Source organism: Mustela nivalis (assembly GCF_964662115.1).
Source record: "Mustela nivalis genome assembly, chromosome: 11".
NCBI lineage: Eukaryota > Metazoa > Chordata > Mammalia > Carnivora > Mustelidae > Mustela > Mustela nivalis.
The window spans coordinates 96546972-96568931 of NC_139030.1; the positions used below are offsets into that span (position 1 = coordinate 96546972).

The 21960-nt window shown below is 38.9% G+C and overlaps 2 protein-coding genes across 4 annotated transcripts in view; one reads left to right on the forward strand and one right to left on the reverse strand.

The window, feature by feature from the left end:
* The window catches only part of PLEKHM3 (pleckstrin homology domain containing M3), a 1279556-nt gene that overhangs the window by 1240658 nt on the left and 16938 nt on the right, over window positions 1–21960 (forward strand). The window lies entirely within an intron of this gene.
* ADAM23 (ADAM metallopeptidase domain 23) overlaps window positions 1–21960 on the reverse strand; it is a 168318-nt gene that overhangs the window by 24148 nt on the left and 122210 nt on the right. For all 3 annotated transcript variants that reach the window (XM_082690009.1, XM_082690007.1, XM_082690008.1), the window contains exons 14-23: window positions 21210–21258; window positions 18930–19029; window positions 15554–15625; window positions 14745–14834; window positions 13354–13434; window positions 7607–7657; window positions 6579–6642; window positions 4778–4883; window positions 1779–1898; window positions 284–452 (exon numbers count right to left, since the gene is read on the reverse strand). In XM_082690009.1, coding sequence (XP_082546135.1) covers window positions 284–452; window positions 1779–1898; window positions 4778–4883; window positions 6579–6642; window positions 7607–7657; window positions 13354–13434; window positions 14745–14834; window positions 15554–15625; window positions 18930–19029; window positions 21210–21258 — 902 coding nt within the window. The remainder of the gene's footprint in view (window positions 1–283; window positions 453–1778; window positions 1899–4777; window positions 4884–6578; window positions 6643–7606; window positions 7658–13353; window positions 13435–14744; window positions 14835–15553; window positions 15626–18929; window positions 19030–21209; window positions 21259–21960) is intronic.

Sequence of the window (21960 nt, forward strand, 5' to 3'; positions counted from 1 at the left end):
TTAGGAACTATATCAATTTTCTTCCAACTCTTTAGATGTCAAGCTATAGACAATGTGGTAAATACAAATAGCCAGTGATAAAAGAAACAACAAGATAAAATCATATCAACACATATGGGTATTATCCTTAGCAGATAAGGATATGAAGGAAATCATTATAGTCAGAGCATAGAGACTGGAAACACTCACAAAGGGAGAATGGCTAGAATGAAAGTCTAACCACTGTGAACTGTGAGGATGCCAGCCCATAAAGGTTTAAACCGGAACACAGATGCTTACTTACCCCATGGCCTGAACAGACTTTACCCTTGGAATCGAGTGGGCAGCTACTCATATTTAGGGCCTGAATCTGTAGGCACTTCCGATCTAAACACATCATGGATGGACCACATGGCGTTCCATCTTCTACATAGCCCACATCTGTATCATCATCTAAAATCACATGGGCACCACTAAAAGGAGACAGTCATACAACCATTAGCACCATAGCTAGAAAGAGAAAGTCAACATGAATGAGGGCTTGCTCTTCAGGAAACTAAAGAGGCTGTCAGCCGACATGAATGGCTCCTAGTATTTCTCCACTTTTCGTTTGATTTCTCTTGTCCCCACTTCCCCTTAATAAAAGAGCACATTGACATGAAACACTTCTCATTATCATTATTACACTATATGCCATCAGGAAAAAAAATGACATTTATTCCAGGAAGGATCTTATTGTCTAAGACTGGTTATAATGGTGTTCAGAACAATTTAAAAGAAAAAAACAGGGGCGCCTGAGTGGCTCAGTTGGTTGTGTCTGACTCTTGGTTTCAGCTCAGGGCATCAGCGGGCTCCACACCCAGTGGGGAGTCTGCGTGAAGATTCTCTCCTTGTGCCCCCCCACCGCCCACAAGCTCCTGCACACCCATGTGTGCTATCTTTCAAATAAATAAATGTTAAAAAAAAAAAAGAAAAGAAAAAAAAAGCAGTCATTACACCAAGAGAATTTTATTCATTTTGTTTACCTAATCAATTTCTTAAATTTTGTTTAGAAAAATTTTTGCATGTTTCCAAATTTTACATTCACTCACATAAGGTGAAGGTTTGCTACTCTAAGGATACTACAGATAAAAGTTTGCAGATGCTAAAGGCAGTTCTGTAGGGGAATCCCAATAGTGTTTTGGGCAACAACAATACCATCTGAATGAAAGCATAGCATCTTAGAATTATGACTACTTTGAAGGGAACTATACTTACTTGGAACATGATATGACTTCCTGGTTTTAAAAAAAGTTTCATACACCCTGTGCCTTGTTCTCACAGATATTTGGATATCAAATGTTTGCCTACAGTATAAATAGTATTTTAATAAATGCGTTCTGTGATTGACTATTCATTAAGCCATCATCTAAACCAGAAATATGTTATATGAAGTACAGCTTAAACTGCCTTTTTTGTCATAAAAAATAAAATACACATAGTGTTCAAATAGTGACCTATTCCAATGCTCAAAGCTTTAATCATGGGTCAAAATGGGTACTGTTAAGTCTACTTGATGACCATAATCACTGAGCGTCCCACTACTAAAAGTGGTCTGATTTTGGGGCAAATGTAATTTGCAAATCAACATGCAACTTTGTTGTTGTTGTTGTTGTTGTTTTTTAAATAATCTAAAGGTGAAAGGCGATCATAAAATCAAAGTCAACATTCCTCTTGTGTGAAACGGAAAAATTTCACCGGATTTTTCTGAATTTGTAATTCTTGGGATTCATTAGGTTTTCAAACATTTAACATATTACCTGCAGTCAATCACTCGGCCTTGATGGTAGAAGGAAGTTGGGATGATCTCACCCTGAAGCTGACCAATACGCGGAGCTCGAGTAAGATTGGTACAGAGTAAAAACCCACAGAACACATCACTGAGCATGTTAAATAAAAACAAACAGAACAGGACAGGAAGAATCAAGCTCAAAATAATCATAACTATTCAGTCTGCATATATTCAAAAATTGAAAATATTTTCTCTCCTTCTAAATAAAAATGTGTGTTCAGATTTCGTTGGTTGGCTATGACTTCCCTCCTTCCTTGCTAACAGGATCACAGTTTTGTCTGGGCAGCAACATACACAGCCTCAAAGGACGGATCATGGCTGGTTGAAGCTAGTCATGGCAGCCCGGACTCCTACACCCGCTGTCCTTGCCGTCCTACTCTCCCTGCCCTAATAGAGCTAAAAGTGGCCTCTGGATGTTGAGATGTGAGAAGAAGCCAGCTAGGAAGTTGCTAGGGGAGAATGTTGCTTCTGGACAAGAGGTTAAAGCATGACAGGGAGAAAGACCTTTTGTTCTGACTCCCACGCTACCAGCCTTTGGATGTGCGGCCTTGGCATCCACCTTGCTATAGTGAGCTCACAGCCCAAGAATACACACTCAACATGCTAAGCATTCCAGAGCAGAGGGGAGAAATCATCTGCATCTTTAGTGACATCGTTAAATGACTCAGCCCACCTGAGAGCAGCTATGTCCAGCCTCTCTGCTAAGTAAACAATGAACTCCCTCTTAAAAAAGGGCAAGAAATTGAAATGACACATTAAAAAAAGAGAGAGAGAGAGAAAGAGAGGTCCATATCCAATAAATGCATGAAAATGTACTAAATTCCATTGGTCATCAGAAAAATGCAATAAAACCACAATAATGTAGCAGTTTATACCCACCAGGATGGAGGGAAACTAGAAAGTTTGATGATACCGAGTGCTGGTTCAGTATGTAACTCCACAACATTCTCATGTACATATTATTGATGGTCAGGTTTACTATCAAGCCCATTTTAGAAAACTGTGACATCATACAGTGACACGGAAAATACACATACCCTTTGACTTAGCAAATTTTATTCTAGATGTAGGCATTAGAAGAATGTCTACAAATGTGCACTAAGTTACATGTACAAAAATACCCATGGCTGCGTGGTTCCTAACAGCTAACACATGGACACAACCTAAATGCCTGTTTTTGCAGAGTGGGGACTACATCATGGTATGTGAGCATGAATACAAATGATAATAAAACCAATGAACAATAAATATGAATAGTGACACACACCATGCCATATGCTTAAAATGCTCAACTTAAGAGGCAAATTACAAAATAATACATGAAGTATGATGCCCAAACGTTATACCAAACTTTTAGGCAAAATACATCGTTTAGGGAGGAAAACTGAGGCAGCCAAACTCTAAAAGGCAAGAAAATAATTGTCATAAAAGTCAGGATGAGTAGTACCTCCCGGAGCAAAATAAGGGCACCTTGTGGGGAAGGATACATTTTCTGCAATGCTGTGAGTTCTATTTCTTGATCCAGGAAGGGATGACATGGGAGCTCATGTGATAATTATTTGGCAGACTGTCCATTTGTGTATTATTCACTTTCTCCTTCTATGTTCTATTTCCCAACTTTTGAACATTTCAGAAAACACACATTCATTTTCTTCAACTCAGTGGTGGTTGGATATTCTGTTAATAGCTAGTCAAAAGCTATCTTTACAACAATGACCCAATCCAGTGCCTTCCAAGCTTTTTGAAGGAACAAAGATACAGAGAAATGGTCAGGTTTGTTTAGGACATTAAGCTAATGAACGAAGCTAATGAAATCCAGGTGTTCAACCACATGGATTTTTACGACTTTAGGCCCCACTTCCTCCTAGTCTCTGGCACCTCAGAAAGAGGAGCAATATTTTGGAACATCTGTGCCTCACTCGTGAGACATGAGGTGGGAAGTTCTGTCCTATTATTTTTGTTTAATTTTTAAGAAACTATGGTCAAAGATTTATTGCCTCGTCAGACCTCATCCACCATCAAGGACTGCCTAGAAAAGCAAAGTTTCGCAAAGTTTCATGAAGCACAACAGATAGATCATTAACTAAAAAAATAAACCTTCCTTAAATCCTTCCTCGGCCTCCGAATTAGAAGAATCCTCACTGCTAGGGAAGGATAATGAAAAAAATTTGGCCCACAACTTGATGGTCCCATAGCTCCATGCCATTGAGGTAACCTTAATAAACTACTAAATCACAATTTTAATGTTCCTCAACTAATCCGGGGAAAATATTACCAATGTACTCTGAAAATATCTCATTTTCTCATTTCCTGAATATCTCATTTCCTGAAAAAAAAGATTCCTCTGGAATGCACTAACTAGATGATTTTTAGAAGGGGAAAAAATTTGATATGGACATTAGATGTTTAATGAAATCAAATGGTGTTGCACTCATGGAATGATCAAAAATATATATTACTTTGGACTGTCCCCCAAATAGATACATAGTCTACATATTTTGCTTGTAGAGCTCTGTGCATACTAGGACATTCATAGGCCATATCTTCCAGCAAAAGTAGAAAATTAAGACCTGACAGCATTGCATAATACCTTAGCAAACTGTCTTTTCAAAACAAGCATCAAGTAAAATATGACATATGAGAAATGTTCTGAAGTTTACAGAAATGTTGTTGAGTCTATGATATGGTTAACAGCTTGGACCACAGCCATTTGCTTCTAGATATACTAATGTGTTTTTTGAAATATATACCTGGGAACAAGTCCCACTTCAGACTCCTTTGCTCATTGGAGAGTCTGCTTCTCCCTTTCACCTTCCCCCTACTTGTACTTTCTCTCTCTCTCTCTCTCTCTGTCAAGTGAATAAATAAAATCTTTTAAAAAAATCATTAACATTTATTTTGTGCTCAAGTCACATTTGAATCAGGGCTTCCAAATCACTCCTCGTGCCCCCAAAGCTGAGCACTCACTGTTTGCTGCACTGGATCCAGCGGTCTCCGTCCCTCCCACAGTTCCCCTTCTCCGTGCCTTCTGTGTTCAGCTTCTCATAACAGAACTTGTCAGACCCGGAAGCCTCTTGGAGAAGAACACACGAAGACCATGTGTTTTAGTGGCCTTTGTTATGCACAAACAGCAGCGTGCATGTAAATGTTTAACAACTGATTCTCCAGACAAAGAAAAAAAAAAATCCGGACATATAGCATTTGCCAATTTCCATGGTGTAAATACCATCTTGTCAATTTCCATGATGTAACATATGGCTAATTTTAAGCTATCAATGGGATGGTGACAGGTTTCTGAAATTCCTCAGAATTTAACACTTGGCTCTTGCAAGCTACTCCAAGACAGCTCTAACAGGCTGCTGTTTTTAACTTGAGACACAAACTGATTCCAAATTCTTGATGGTGGGTTTGAGGGAGGGAAGGAGAAATGGTCATCAGCAGGAATTAGGGAGGTGGCAGGTAGAAAATGAAGAAAGATTCTTAGGCCTGTTTTATACAAGTATTAAAAGATATTATAAAGTCTTAGGCAATTAAGATTTTATGTCAACACTTGGGTTTTGGTATTTAAACATTTTAAAAGACAAATGCGCCTCTATTATCTTTCCTCTGTCAAAACTGAAGCACTGAAAGTAAATCTTTCAGTTAAATGATATTTGCCAAACACGGAAATCACTCCTGCAGGGGTTCTGTTCTCCTTTTGCGTGCTTTATTTTCCTTTGAGGGTGACCTAGTCTTAGCCAATCAGACAGACCCATTCCTCTCTGTAATCTGGTCCTCATGAACCAAAGTTCACAGGTCAGGCACTATAAATGTCAGGAAGAGAGTACACTGGGATGCCTGGGTGGTTCAGTCAGTTAAGCATCTGCCTTCAGCTCAGATCATGATCCTGGGGTCCTGGGATCAAGACCCATGTAGTCAAGGCTCCCTGCTCAGTGGAGAGCCTGTTTCCCCCTCTCTTTCCCCTCATCCTACTCCCATTCATGCTCTTTCTCTCTATCTCAAATAAATTATTTTTTGTAAATCTTAAAAAAGAGAGAGAGAGAGAGAATGTGCATTAACATTTACGGAACATACTGAGAGCAAGGACCACGTATGCAAATCTCTGGGTCTGCACCTAAGGAAGGACCTGCATTTCTTCTCTTCAAAGTGAGACGATACAACTACAGAATTTAAAAAATAAGTCTGGTACTTCCCCGGGGTAAAGGAACAGAAGGCTAATCTGAGGGGTAATGGTTAAATCCAAGGTACAGAGTGAATCACACAAGTGGTTGGATAATGAATGTGACCGCCACACTGAATTCAATCTTTGCATGTGCATGTGACATCCCCGTCACAGTGTGACATGGCTTTTTTTGGATGACCAGTCCCCAGCTTCAACAGATGTTTTCTGTGGTTCCGTGACTGAGATTCGCAGTTCTCTTTATTCTCACCCTTTCCTAGAGTTTTTAAAAAAAATCATCACTTCAGGGGCACCTGGATGGCACAGTCAGTTAAGCATCCAACCGTTAGTTTCAGCTCAGGTCATGGTTGGGGGTTGTGGAATTGAGCCCTCCATTGGGATCTGCACTTAGCATGGAATCTGCTTGAGACTTTCTTTCCCTCTCTCTCTGCTCCCACCTTCTCTCTCTCTAAAATAAATAGATCTTAATAAAATAAAATAAAATAAAATAAAAACTCCTCTCCAAGCTATGTCTTCAGCAAGATTGGCAGAGCAGGATAACATCAGAGAAGCCCGTGTGTCATCACCAAGCAGGAAAATGCAACTTACTTGTCCCCCAGACATGCTGGCACTGGTTGTCCCGGGTCTTGCATTCCCCATTGTAACAGCGGCCCTGGGGACAGGGAACACATTAGGAGGCCCACACAGCCAGTTTCCTTGCCCCCAGATTTGGACTGCAAGGTCTCCTTTTGTTGTTTTTAGATAAGTTGATTCGTTTTTCACTCCATACCCCAATATTTTCACAGTGAGAATAAAAATCACAAACATCTTAAGGGAAGCAGAGTAGACAGTTAAATTCTAAAACTCAGAACAGATCTCGTAGTACAGCTCTTTAAGTCAAAATTAACCATCTGAAATTTTAAATTTTACAGAAAACAAACAATGGTACATTTCCTTGGCCGATTCCAAAATGATTTTTGCTTCTTTTGGGTATGAATGTTCTATCAGAACATGGCTTCGGAAAAGACAAAACCCATAAGATCACATCTGATAACACATTCTAACAGTCATATTTTCCCACAATAGGCTGACATTACTGAAAGATGGTCGTAACTCAATAAATTAGATTCTTAATTCTTTAGTCATGATATTTTTTCCCTTGCCTTCAGTCTGGACAATTTGTCACCAGAATTTAATATCATTCTATATTTAGTAACCAGAATTTAATATCATTCTATATTTAGTCACCAGAATTTAATATCATACTCTATTTAGTATTTGATATGTCATGAAGCCACCTCGAATTGGAAGTCCATTACAATAATGGATGGTTCTCTGAGATGTCATTTCCCTTCGAAAATATATTCATCAGAAGGAAAAAAAAAGCCCTCACAAACTAGTCCTTTTAAAATTACATCGAAAACTTATAGCCTGGCATGCCTGGGTGGCTCAGTTGGTTAAGCAACTGCCTTTGGCTCAGGTCATGATCTTGGGGTCCTGGGATCGAGTCCCACATCAGTCTCCCTGCTCATGGGGGAGCCTGCTTCTCCCTCTTCCCTGCTATGCTCTCTCCTTCTCTCTCAAATAAATAAATAAAGTCTTAAAAAAAGAAAAAAAAAACTTATAGCTCAGCATACCTGATTTTGATTGCATGCGTATCCATCTTGCTTATGAAGGTTTGGTGGGCACTGAAAAAATAGAATGTTTTTTGTTAATGTTCAACATAAGTACTTTCACATTATGTGTATAATTTATGAAAATGCAAAAAAAAAAAAGGAAGCATGGTGAATATATAATTGGGAATGTTTAGAAAAACATAAGTAAACTCTTAAATAGATTATCCAAACAATTTCTTCTACTATTGGTAAAAATAATAAATTCATCCATACAGTGAGTACTTTTTATTTCTCTGTCTTCCTTGAGGTGGACTAGAATAAGAGCTTGCATTCACTTGGCTACAGAGTCAAAAGCAGAAGGAATTAAAATGGACAACGAAGGGCATGAATCAGCTTGTTATGTAGGAGTAGACACATTTGGGTTCTAACTCACAGGACCTTTCTTGGACCTGGGAAATGTCAAATCTGCATTTGACACCCCTGACGCTCACTTCTAGGTCACATTACTGAAAAAGAAGAAACACTCTTTCAACTCAATGTGAGTGCTCATCTCTGTTACATCTCTGACCTCTCTGATGTGCTACTAAAACAATTGTGATGGGATGGTTATTTCTCTTTCCAGGTCCACTTATCGAGTCTTTGTTTAAAAGTACACTTCATTTTCCCAAACATCATCCTGGATGAATTAAAATTTTTGCTCCCCATGCACTTAATTTGCCACATTTGAGAGAATTGGAGATGGTTCAAGTCAAAGGCTCTGTAGTACAGTGTTCAAAGCAAATATGCAAAGAAAAAGCAATATACAGGGAAAGCAAGTGAGGAAGAAACACAGTAATATGCACCACAGTCTCTCCCAGAGTCTTTGCCTTCTCAGTAAAGGACAGTTCTGCTTTTCCCGTTGGTCAGACCCCAAACCATGAAGCCTCTGTGTCTCTCCTTCCCTCACACCCTTCTTGTAGTCGGCCAACAAATCCTACGAAGTCTACCTTCCAACCAGAATCACATCTGACTACTTTTCTCCGTCTTCACTGCCAATCCCCAGTCCAATCCGCCATCATTCCTCACCTGAATCGTGCATCAACCTTCAGCTGATGACCCTGATTCTGACCTCATCTGTTTCAGTGACTGGAGCGTCCTTCTAAAAACATAAATCACATCACACTGCCCCTCTGCTTGATGGCTTTCCAAAGTCCTCAATGGACGTCAGAGTTCAACGTGATAGGCATATTTCCGTCCCAATCCATCCTCTCTCTGACCCCATCCATGCTCTGCCATGACCGAGCTGACTCTCTGCGAATGTGCCACGCATGCTTCTACCCTATGGTTTTGCCCTGCTCTTCCTTCAATCTTCCCCCAGGTTTCCACATGGTTTGCTCTCAAAACTGGAACTCTTCCCATGTTGGCCTTCTCTGTTCCCCATTGCCTGGGTGTTTTTCTTCTCCATAGGACTTACCACCTCTTACTCATATATGTTACTTATTTGTTTGTCTATGGTCCCCATCCCGATGTGAGTTCCACACACGCAGGGATGGTATGCGTTGTTCCCTGCTGCCCCCATCGCATCTAGAACAAAACTGGGCTCCATGGCGATGGAGGAGGTGCTCATTTACTGTTGGCTAACTGGATAAATAAATGAATGACCCACACAGACACAATTAAAGCTCCTCTGTTCTGGGGTGCCTGGGTGGCTTAGTTGGTTAATTGCCTGCCTTTGGCTCAGGTCATGATCTCGAGGTCCTGAAATCAAGCCCTGCATCAGGCTCCCTGCACAGAGGGGAGTCTACTTCTCCCTTTCCCTTTGGCCCTCCCTGCAACTTGTGCTCTCTCAAATAAATAAATAAATAAAATCTTCTTTAAAAATGTTACTCTGTTCGGCACATATCAAACTGTTTATCAGGTTCACTACAGAAAGGTAAAAGAACTAATTTAGAATTTGTAATTGCTAAGAAGCACTAACTCACAGAAGAACACTTTGAGATAAAATGCTTTAGTTCTACATCTTTCTAAAGACTTTCATATAAGCTTTCATTGACAGCTTTTCAATCAATCTGATGGTGACTATTCAAAGACATAATTATCAGTACCAAAACCTGGCCTACTGGGCCAACAGCACAGAAACACAGATCCTTGTGGCCTTCTTCATCCAACCAAATCCACTCCAAATGCAATCAGTATCTTATTCATCAAGTAACAGTAATTATTCACTTACTCCAAGACCGATACAATCACACTGAACAAAAATTCAAAAGAAATGTTGCTACTGGAATAGGTATATCAGGGTCTAAAATTAATTGATCACAGTTGGCTTTTGTGATGTTTCAATAAAAAAGTCATTTGTAGAACTTTTATTAATTAAAAAAAAGCCCCAATTATAAACTGTTGTAGCTACATGCAAGATTTCTAATCCATTTATTTTTTTGTATAGGCTAATAAAAGCAAGTTGCTTATTACTGAAATATTTAACATGGGAAATTATGGAATGTCTTACATTCTCTGGGGACATTTAAAACAGAAGAACCATAAATTTGTGTGCTTTATTCTGCCTGTGAGTAGAGCTCTTGATTCAGTCTCTAAATGCCATTCCAGCCCCCGGTTTCAGGCTGTGCAGGAAAGTTCACGGGAGGCAGGCTTCAACAGTGCAGTAGCATTTAAATGTGCTTATTTTTAATTGTGTTATGTCACCATATATCGCAGCAAAGACACATTTCCCACAGCTTTCAAAAATACCTTTATTATATCATCCAGTATCATTTGCCAAGGATTTCTCTCAGTTGCACAAGTACTGTTTATTCTGTGATAAACTGTGAATTTAAAAAGTAGCTCAGAGGCCTCAGTAAAGGCTAATATCAAAATAAAGCAAAGACGTGAGATACAAGGCAAAAAGCCATAGTGTTGCCAATGGTGCCGATTCTCAAAGATGCAGATAGTCTCTGAGTCCTCTTCTTCCTAATCATAATTAGTATCATTAAATTCAAGGCTCACTGTCTATTACAAAGCAGAAGAATTCTGGGGGATCTTAACTCCCTCTACTCCAATTATCTATTTCAGGCACATTCTGGTCCTATAAGGAAATTACTGCTAAAAGAACATGTTATTCTAATATAGCACTGAGAAATTCATTTAACAGCTCAATTTCCACCTTACATACATGAAGCAAAAAACATTTGGGGCACCTGGGTGGTTCAGTTGATTAAGCATCCAACTCTCAATTTCGGCTCAGGTCATGACCTCAAGGCCTTGAGATCGAGCCCCACTTTGGGCTCACGCTCAGTGCGGAGCCTGCTTGTCCCTTTCCCTCTCTGAGCCTGCTCGCTCTTGCTCTCACTCCCACTCCCTCTCTCCAATAAATAAGATCTTTAAAAAAATGTTTTAAAAATTTAGACAGTAGACTATTAAGTTGAACACAGAGCCCTCATTATAAAAAAAAAAAAACCTCACTTCCAGTCAGGAATGAAAGGCTGAAATGAAAAAACTGTACTTCGAAAATAGCTGAACACACAGAACCCAAACCATATATGATGGGTATAAGAATAGTAGTATTCTACAAAACGAAAAATAGAACTCAGTGAAACAGCACACCAGGATTGTCACAAAACATAAAACTTGGCACAAAACACAGAACCCACAATTCTAACACTTTTACTATATTCTAGGAAAACGCAAAGAAACCTATTTACATATCTAAATAGAAGAAACAGATATGCATAAAAATCAATACAGAACAGTGTGAACATATTTCACTGTATTGCATCCTTAAAAGTGTCCCGGAGAATTGAATCTCAGAAAATATATCAAGAATGTTCAAAAAGGTTAGTGAGAAACCTTTGTCTCCCCCTAATCTTGTTCCTTCCCAGTGAAGGGAACTCAGCCTCCCTCCAGCTACTCCGCCCCGCCCCTGCCCCCCGAGCCAGGTAGAGTGACTGAATGACTGACCAACCTGGGAAGAATTACTAGCCCTTTGGCTCGCCTCTGCCATTCTCCTCTTGCCTAGCGACATAAATCATACTACCCTCACTGCTCCTCCAAGACATGTAAGACAAGGGCCCATCCCTGCAAGGAGAAGTCATTCAAGACCTACTTTTGTCAATAAGCTTTTCCTACAGCCTGAATCTAGGATCTATAAAGAAGCTCACTTAGCTCTCACACCAAGTTACAGCTTTCAACTTGGCCACATTCAAAATGAAAGATGGTATTTTGACCTCCAACCGTATTCTATTATGGGGAGCCCCTTGGAAACCATAATACCCGGCAAAAGACAACTCCATTTCTGGGCCATTTACCCTAAGGAGAAAACCCTGAACAAGAAATACTCGTAAAGATCTTCACTGCCATATTAATCATAATAATGAAAAACCGCCAACAACCTAAATATCCCCCAATGAATAACAAGTCCCAAGTCAACTAATGAATCCACATGACAGACTCAGGCAATTGTAAAAAGCGTATTTATAAAAACTGTGGAATGGTACAGGAACATGTTTTTGAAGTCATAAAAAATAAAAGTAGAATGAAATTCAAAATTCTTACCTATTCCCTAACTGCCCTGATTCCTGACTTCCTCTTGATTTTTTCCCCCACTACTCTTCAGTAATTCCTGCTCTCATTCCATTTCTTGAAGAAGCCAAGCTTCCTTACTTGCTGTTTTCAGACTAGATCTTCCTTCTGTGCCTTTCTATTTAAATACCAAGTCCTGGGGCGCCTGGGTGGCTCAGTGGGTTTAAGCCTCTGCCTTCGGCTCAGGTCATGGTCTCAGGGTCCTGGGATCCAGCCCCGCATCAGGCTCTCTGCTCAGCAGGGAGCTTGCTTCCCCCTCTCTCTCTGCCTGCCTCTCTGCCTACTTGTGATCTCTGTCGGTCAAATAAATAAAATCTTTAAAATTAATAAATAAAAATAAAAATAAATAAATAAATAAATACCAAGTCCTCCAGGAAAATACACCTGCGCACCCCAACTAAAGCCCCCCACCCCACACCACCTTACGTTACACTTAGCACCACCAGATGTTTTTGTTAACTTACTTCTCCACCCAGCAGAATGTAAGCTCCACAAGTGCAAGGCCTTGACTATCTCGTTCCCTTCCGTATCCCAACATTTACAGCAGTGCTTGCCTGGCACACAGCAGGTGCTCAGCAAAAGTCCATTTGAATGAAAAATGAAGACTCAAAAATAATGTGATTTAAATTTCTAAAACATAAGAATTATATAAAGAAGGAATGCTAGTAGACAACATTAATTATGTTATAGTAATAGGGGGCATGATGCTAGGACCTTGCCAGTGGGGGAGAGTTGGTGACAGAACCAAGAGAGGTGGACACCTGCTCCCGGTCCCTTCTTTAATCAGAGCAGTATTCCTTGTTCTCTGCTTTCTACAGTGGGCATCCAACCAATTTTTTTTCTTAAAAGAAAGGGTTTGGTGGCTTAAAAATGTTTGAAAACAGTACATTAATTTCTTCATCAGTGTGAATATGCTATTTTAGATGTGGGGACAGAAAGAAAAATCAATTCATTGGGTAGAAACCATATAAAGAAACTAATTATGAAGTGGAAATTTGGAAGAAAAAAGAGATCTAGGTCCAGGAAACACAATAAATATTCCTAAAATAAAGACATTTTGGAGATCTAGAAATTACTAGAAAATAAAGTAAAACAAAACAAAAAACAAAGAAACCAAATAATCATATTCACACATGTAGCCCAACTGAAAGCTTTCCAATGTGTACAATATTTGCAAGTAAAATGTATTATTTAAAAACTCAAGTTTGTCATACCTGGCCAGAGTCTCCAGTACAATACTCAGTAATATCACACCCGTTGACAGCATCCCGACATTCATACCCTCGTGGCTGAAACTGCACATCAAAATTCAATATTAGGAGCTACTGTTAATTAGTATTTCAAATACCCAGCATTGTTATATTCACCAATAATTCACATACTATCCCAAAGCCATTACCACACTCTTTTTATGAATTAGCAAGCTGGTTGCAGAACAGAGTCAAGGCCCACTCTTTGTAGTAAATATGAGTCATTAACCAAGGCATTAAATGTTCATATTTTAAAACCCATGGTCTCAGAGTATTACTTTTGGAAAACAAGGTAACAGCAATTCTGTAAAGAAGATAGAGCAGTATGGTTTAAAACAGAAGAGCAAATCACTAAAATATAGACATTTAAGATGTCTCTGAAGATTGACAGAGACACCCAACCTTCACTAATTGTCCCTATTAGCTTGGATCTTAATTGTGCTTTAGCTAAATACATACAATCAAATTTCAGAGAATTCATATGAACTTCTTTCAGTGACACCAGTCACACTGAGGGAATGGGTGGAAGATGAAGAAAAGAGATCACTGATGTCAAGCAATTTATAATCTGGGGGGGGGGGGCATAAGGCAACTAATCTAGAATTTCTTAAAGTATCATAATGCCTAATACCTCTTGGTACAGAATAAAATAATAAAATCATGTAACTTTATGATTATAAGGATAAAATAATGTAACATTATGGTTATAAGGAATACCAGAGGTTTTGTAAATGAGAAAAAGGAAGATTTAATGAATGACTTCTCAAGAATTGACTAGAGGTTCTACCAATAAAAGCAAACTATGTCCATACACACATAAGATGCATATATATGCATATAAATATACACACGTAGATTACTTCTTTATGTAGCTTTATAGCCTTTATAGGGGATTTAAAAAATCAAGCATAAAAAGTGTGAGCACTAGGTTTGAGGTTCATGGTCCAAAGTAAATTATGCCCAAAATAAATGTACATATACATAGCAGTAAATTTAAAGAAAAATGTTGTAAGTAGGTCATATTATTAAAAAGACCGCAGGAATTGCACCTCTTCTATTCAACCATTTATTCCGTCATTCAATGTGGTTTTTATCTGCCTTAGCAGGACAACTCTCAATGTTTATTTTGGAAGGAGTTTACGTATATTTTCTTAAGGGGGCGCTGAAGGACAGGATAGTTGACAGTGCATCCTGGTAAAGGTAAAGGGTTTGACCCACAGAATTTAGGTAGCTTTATTGATGCTACACAATTGCGAAAGCACAGGCCAATCAACAAATGTTTGGCAAGCTCTACAAATGCTCTGTGTACACTGTGAGAGATTTAGCCAACAAGACGGAAGTGTCCGGGGACTCACGAGACATGAGGTATTGTTACAGCACGGCCCGTCGCTGCAGTGGGCCCCGTTGGAGAGAGAGCACTTCTTACAGCACAGTCCATAGCACTCCTAGAGGGAACATTCACGTGCGTAAGTGAGAAAGCTTACAGGCTGGTCTTTCACCCCACTCTCCACATGGGATGTACGTATAATCCACATGAGGAGACTTAAACAATAACAAGCAAATATTTTCAGGAAGTCATCACTTTAAACAATGATAATATTCCTTCCTGCCACATTTTTCAGCCAAGTATGATCTTCTGTGAAAGGGCTTCCCTACCAAAAAGTCAGCTTATTTCTTAGCAGGCGCCTCACCTTCAGTCAGTTCCAATATACTCTTAAGACTCTTTCTTAAAAATATTTTATTTTTAAATAATTGCTACACCCAACATGGGGCTTGGACTCATAAACCCAAAACCACGAGTCATGTGCTCTACTGACTGAGCCAGGCAGGGGCTCCCAAACTCATCTAGTTTCATAAAGACAAAAATAATACACACCACAGAAAGACTATTTTGTGATTTGATAATAGTTGAATGGGATGAATATGGACTATGAATTTTTAAGAGGTAGGAGATTTGATTAGAAGAATCCATTAGGTTTTTTTTCAAACTAGGTCATAGGGACATGATGAATTCTAACATGTCTGAGCTGGGATTAAGCACTGATGAGAGACATGAGAAAGATAGACAGTAAGACCCCAGAGAAGCACCCTGTAGACTTCTTGCTATTCTTGCTTGCTCTGGGGAGGAGCTGCGCTAAAGGCGGGAAGGATCTCTTATACCTACCACGTGTAAACCACAGTCACATTCCTCTCCAGCCTCCACATATCCATTTCCACATTCCGTGGGCTCAAATAGCTAAAAGAGATTAGGAAGAGAAAGGAAAAACATTTTAATTTATCACAGAAAATCAACACGCGAATTGGGCTACATACATGGTCCTGTAATCATGTGCCATTTTTCTGTGATCTGTTGTTAACGGCATCTTACAAATGATGTCTGTGTGGTAACACTGTTCACTTATTAATAACACTTCGAATAACCCTATGGGTAGTATTTCTGGGAGGATTCTCTGGAGGTGGGCTCCAGAGATGACCTCTACCATTAGAATTACTTATTAATGGAAATGAGCTATCAAAAGGAATAGATCATTTATTACATTTGCTAATGGAGCTCAGATGCGATGCTAAGACTCACAGATACCTAATTTACTGACTTCTCTCCAGGCAGCTGAGAAAACATAAAAATTGTCAAACAGATAAAACATTTCAGTCATAGCCACATGTAATGAATACAATCAAGGAAATGCAAATAATTGTAGAAGAGGTGCCGCTGGAAGACCACGCCCATCATTCTCATTGAAAAGAAATCTATCCTGTCTAAAGTATATTAAATAAATGTGCAGACATATTCACAGAGGTATAGAAATCTTTCAATCATTCCTGGAACACTGGAGGAGTCGAATTTCTAGAATAATGCACTCCACTAGAGCTATGAACTTCCCTGCCAGACAACCTATATTGCAGCCAATTGTGGAGGCAGCTGAGCATTTATGAGAAACATTCCTTTTTTCCCTCAGCTGGGGCAAGATCTCCCTCTGCATGCCCATTACTCTTACATGAGGACTGGAACAGCACATTCCAACCCAAACGCTCAAAGACAGGAATATGAGAGGGCAAGAGAGGCTCCTCCTCTAGAAGCCCCCAGGAAGGGTTGCCTTCCACCGAGGCCAACCCGATTATCCGTCCACTTCCAGGAAAGAAAACTCTTATTCAAAGCAAGAAAGTTCTCCAGGGTACTTGGGTGAGACTCCTCCATAGGAAAGTCCAATGAGTGAAATCAACAGTCCTAATCTCTGTGGTATTGGATCAGCAGGCAGGAGAAAATGGAAATGGAAAGCTCGGACTGGCACAGGGCTAGCACTTCCTTCAAGCCTCGCGCAGAACCAACTGCGAGATCTCGCTCTTAGGAGCCTTCTTCCAACCAGCAGCAGGCCTTGATCACAAACTGGGTGGAAAACACAGCAGGTGGGAAGGATCCCACGGCACAGAAAAAAGAGGCATGCAGATAATGTGGAAAATAACACGCGAGTCACACATGCGCACATTCATTGACGAAAAGCACTTAGGAAAAAAAAAGTCAGTTCTTTGATACATACGTACAAATTATTCCACTGGAATACACAGGGGCCTTTAAAAAAAATTCATTCTACCACATAGCTTAAAAAAAAAAATCCGTATTTACTAACTTTTAAAATTGAAGATGTATCATTATTTTTATTTAGTTTTCAAGTTACCTGAACAGTTTTCTTTCTACTGACAGGCAGTTTCAGAAATCTAATGATGGATCCTTCCACACACAACACTTAGAAACCTTAGGACTCACTGTTGTGCTCTCAGGCACAATACTTCTGATTGGCTGGTGAGACACGAGGCAGGTGAGATGAGTCGTGGAAACTTCAACTCGTTAATGCCAGCAGCTCCCATCAATTCATTACTACGCCTTTCCCCCATTGTGAACACTTGGAAGTTTTCAGATTTCTGTTCTGAGGGTCAATGCCATGAAAGGCAGACAGCTGAATTTAATGGTTGCAAGGTCACTTCACAATCCCTGTTTCTTTTTCTGCAGACTCACTGAGATTTTATACAGATGTCAAACATCCAACTAACATCCCCGGACTACAGAAGTATCACTTAATTATGAGAATAGGAGTAAATTATTCTGTCATTTACACACATTAGTCAGTGATTATTTTTCCTTAAGGTTAACATGATTTCATTACTCTCTCAATTTATAAAGCATTACACATTTTGTATAGCAAAAGGACTATATTTGACTTACGAAGTAGTATTTTCAGAAGAAACATGAAATGTGCAATGTTAGAATTTCTATATTGTCTGCTAATTAGCAGCAATCCTGCTTTTTTTGCCTGTTGAATAATTCATTTCCAAATATGTTACTAGAGTTCTACAGTGCCTTATGCAAAAGCTTTGTAGCCAGTGAGTTTGAAAATTCTGGCTTTGCTAGATTGTAGAAAGGTATGATGCACATTCTATGTAATAGCCCTGAGGGGCCTGGTGCATACCCTATAATCACAAACATCTATATTTCTGCAGCAATACTTACGAATATTTATACTATGAGGTGTAATAAAGGTTTTTAGTCTAAGAGAAGTTTTACTGCCTAATGTGTTTTCTGCAAACTCATAAAAGAGACTTCAATTTTCAGAGCTTTTTGAGTTAAGGAATTAATGGATAAGGATTGTAACAATGCATATATGAATTTTGATGAGATGACAGTTGATACCATGGACCTTCCCACATAAAGAGACAATATATAATAAATAATAAATATGCATATGTATTTATGAGATCCATAAATACTTTGGACCGTCTTTTGGCTAGCTTCTGTGGGTATTTCCTATATCTATATCTATATCTATATCTATAATCTAGATATCCTAGATAGGAGAATAGATCATTCAAAAAGAAAAGAAAAAAAGCCAAAGAACTAGTTGTATTCTTTGAGAGAATGTCAATGGAAAATGGAATTTTCGTCAGAGAAACAGATTAAAGCGATATATGTTAATCTAACCCACAATCTCTAAGCAGCAGGTTGAAAATCCTAACATGTAAATTTCAAAGATATTTTGATTGAAGTATGTTTGTTTCTTTGTTTGGAGGATGAAATGGGAGGGGGACAACTAGCACTGAAAAATCAGAGACTCTCAGCAGCAAAACTATGGTTTTGTCACTCATTTACACAGGATCAGATTTCACATGATAATGGCTTTTATGACTAAATACTAATCAGACTGACAAATCCCCTCTTTCCCCAAAAGACCTGTTTTCCAAGACAAGTATCTGGCATTTTCCAGTGTTCCACTGTAAAAAGATATGTGAAGACATATAAAAAGATATTTGCATCTCATTTACTAAGGCATGAGCTACTTTTCAACATTTCCCATTGAGTATAATGCAAACATGGCTTTTCAATCTTTTCCCGTAAGAGATATGTGACTGATGATTGTGAGCAGATCTGAGGTGTATATGATTTCTAGGGCTATGTTGCTTTCATGAATATTATGTACATTAAACAAATTTCTTAGAAGTAAAAATAAAAAAAAAATTAAAGAAATAATTACACTTCCTGAGTTACTAACCTTTGTTGGCCTGTTGAAAAGACAGGCTCCACCTCCTCTCTGTAAAAAGTCTCTATATTCCAAAATGCTGCACTTTGAGAACTTTCGGGAATGAGACACCCTGAGGAAATAAAGAATCAATTATGTAAATAATTTTCCAAAAGCAGTCATCAGAGAAGAAAATTAGAACCCGTGAATTAGAGCAACATGTTCACTCTGGACCTAGATGATTCTGCACGGGTTCATTTATGTTCAAATTTGCCAAATAAGTATGTGTGGTAGAATTTGCAAAAATAGATCGTCAAAGAAAACCACAGATTGGGAGCCAGGTTATAAGCTCCTCAGCAGCCAAACTCTTCTATGCCTGGGCTTAGAAGGGTTTTGGAAAGCTTTTCACAAAACTTATCACAAAACTCAGCAGCCTGGGCTTAGAAGGGTTTTGGAAAGCTTTTCACAAAACTTTGCCACCTAGGCTATATGGTAAAGTGTGGTCATTTTTATTTGCTCTCTGTCAGTAAAGCAAGCACTTTTTTTTGCCTCTGTCCTGAATAAAAGATGCAAAGGAACCTATTAGATTTTACTTTGGAGGAAGGAATTGTGACAATCTAGTAAAGATTACATACTGCAGCTGCAGCACCACCCATGAGGCAAACAAGGAAATTCCAAAGTATTATACTATACACACAAACACATATACACACATGAATATACATATACATAGATGTGTATGCGTGTTTTTAGCGCATATGCACTTAGTACAAACAGAATGAGGGTCAGCTCCTTCTGAATTAGAATTAGGTTATAGCTTCTCGGGCACAACTTCAAATATATTCATGACTTAGGAATATGATATGAGCCTTTTTGTGATTTAATTAATCCAATTACTATCTCTACGTCAGTATATAGGGAAATATTATACACATGATTAAGACGAAGCTGAGTCATACACACTGATTCTTCAGGCATATTTTTCATAGTACTTGATTTGAGAGTAACAGGCCACTGATTTTAGGATGCAATCCAAAAGTTTTTTGTATCCTGATGCATGAGGGTAGTATATGCAAGTAGGAAAAAGTTTTGCCATTGTTGACAGTGATCTCTTAAAGGGACTATGTAGAAATACGTACTCAAGAAAATATATATATATTAACTTTAGTTTTTTTTTATTCTATCCTCCGGTGACCAGTCCGAAAATTCATTCAGAAATCAGGAGTTTAGAAGACAGAAAATGCCTCCTTCTAGAAGCAACATTATAAATGGCATTACCTTCCTATAATAGTCCTCAAAAATGCTATTTAAGCCATAATTTTACCAAACTATGGCAGAACAGTAAGAGGAGCATGAAAGTTAACGGTTTCAGGTTTAAAGTGCATTTCTAGAAACATATATTCTAGAGCAGCAGGCAGAATTGTTGACATCTCTGCAAATCCTCATTTTCACACTCCTCTTTTCCCCATGAGCCCGACTCCTGGTGGGAACGTAGAGAAGGGACTCTGTACAAGTAGGTCAGGGCCTCCGGCCACTGGGCTCGCTCAGGAAAGGAGGAGGACCAGAAATGGGCCATATATTGAGCAGATCTCTGGCATGGGCAGAAGAAGCAGGACAGACACGGGTGAAACAATGTCTTCCATCTAGTAGGAGTGGGCTCTAGCTTGGGAGCCTTGGATTAGTGGCTCTCATGGGGGCAGAAGCCAGGTTGGGGGAGGGCGATATTTCCAGGCCCTGGCTCCCAACCCCTCCCGGGCATGACTCTAGTTCTCAAAGTCTCCTCACAAGAAGAGAGAAGATAGGTGTGAAAATGTTCAAATGTCTATCAATAGATGATACCTATTTCAGACACAATAATTCTGTCTCAATAAGAAAAAAGCTCTATCGATTATATAAGCAGTATGGTACCATTTTTACTACACCAAATATGTTTATTTGTGAGTTCCTTAAAATATGAATTGATGAAGAAATTGATTTTCACGACTGCTTCAGGCAGACAACAAGCTTGTATTCTAAGTGCACTAAAAAAATCAATGCCTCTACTAAACTTAGAAGCATTTAATAATGGGCTTCTTCTAAAGGTTAATAGAAACAGAAGTTGTTATTATACTTTACTGTTATCAACAACTTTAAATAAAAAATTAAAATATAAGGTGAATCAGTCCTTTCATTTTTAAAATGTCAGAAAATTTATGATTGAACTTATACTGAGTGCTGAGCCTAAAAGACCAGTACCCAAGAGACTGTGTAGCACTTACATGTGGCAATGTCAGTGAAAGGCATAAATCAAATGCATGTATAATGAAAATTTACCCTGTTTCCTCCATGATGCAGCCGCCCCAGGATTCTGTGCAGTCACATTCTAGTCCAATGAAATAATAAAAAGCAACAGAAGAAAAGAAAAACAACAAAAGTCACATCTTTAATGTGTATTTCCACTTTTGAGGTAAGTCCTTATTACCAATTCCATGTCACGTAGATACAGAATGTGAAATCTCACCAAACAAAATCTATTTCCATTCAATCAATGTTTCTTTACATCCTTTCCAGAAGTATAGGTTATTTCCTAAGACAACAACTGGCAAGATATCAAACTGTCACTCTCTTCATTTTTGTAACTCAGAAAACACAACTGAGTTCCTAGTTCTAATGTTTAATGAAAAGTAGCCTGATCTGGAAATGAAAAGCCTGAGTTCTAGACCAAGGTCTACCTGAGTTCTAGTTCAAGGTCTCCCTGATAGGCAAGACCTACAGGCAAATGACCTAGTATTTCTTGGGTTTTAGTGTTTCCACCTTGAAAATGGAGAACAGCCTCTCTGCCTATCGCCCAGAGTGGTTCGAGGGCTCACTCAAGATGAGCGCCAGCACGCACTCTGAGCGGTCAAGCTCTACTGCACACATGTCGTGAATCATTCCTGAAACCTCCCCCAACAGAGCACATTGGAAGTTACAGGGGAGAAATCACTTGATAGATTCAAAGCGAGGTTTGGCCAGGGACTTGCAGAACACTATGCTCAAAGCTTTAGGAAAAGAGAATTCTTTTCTAAAATATAAGTGTAAATTG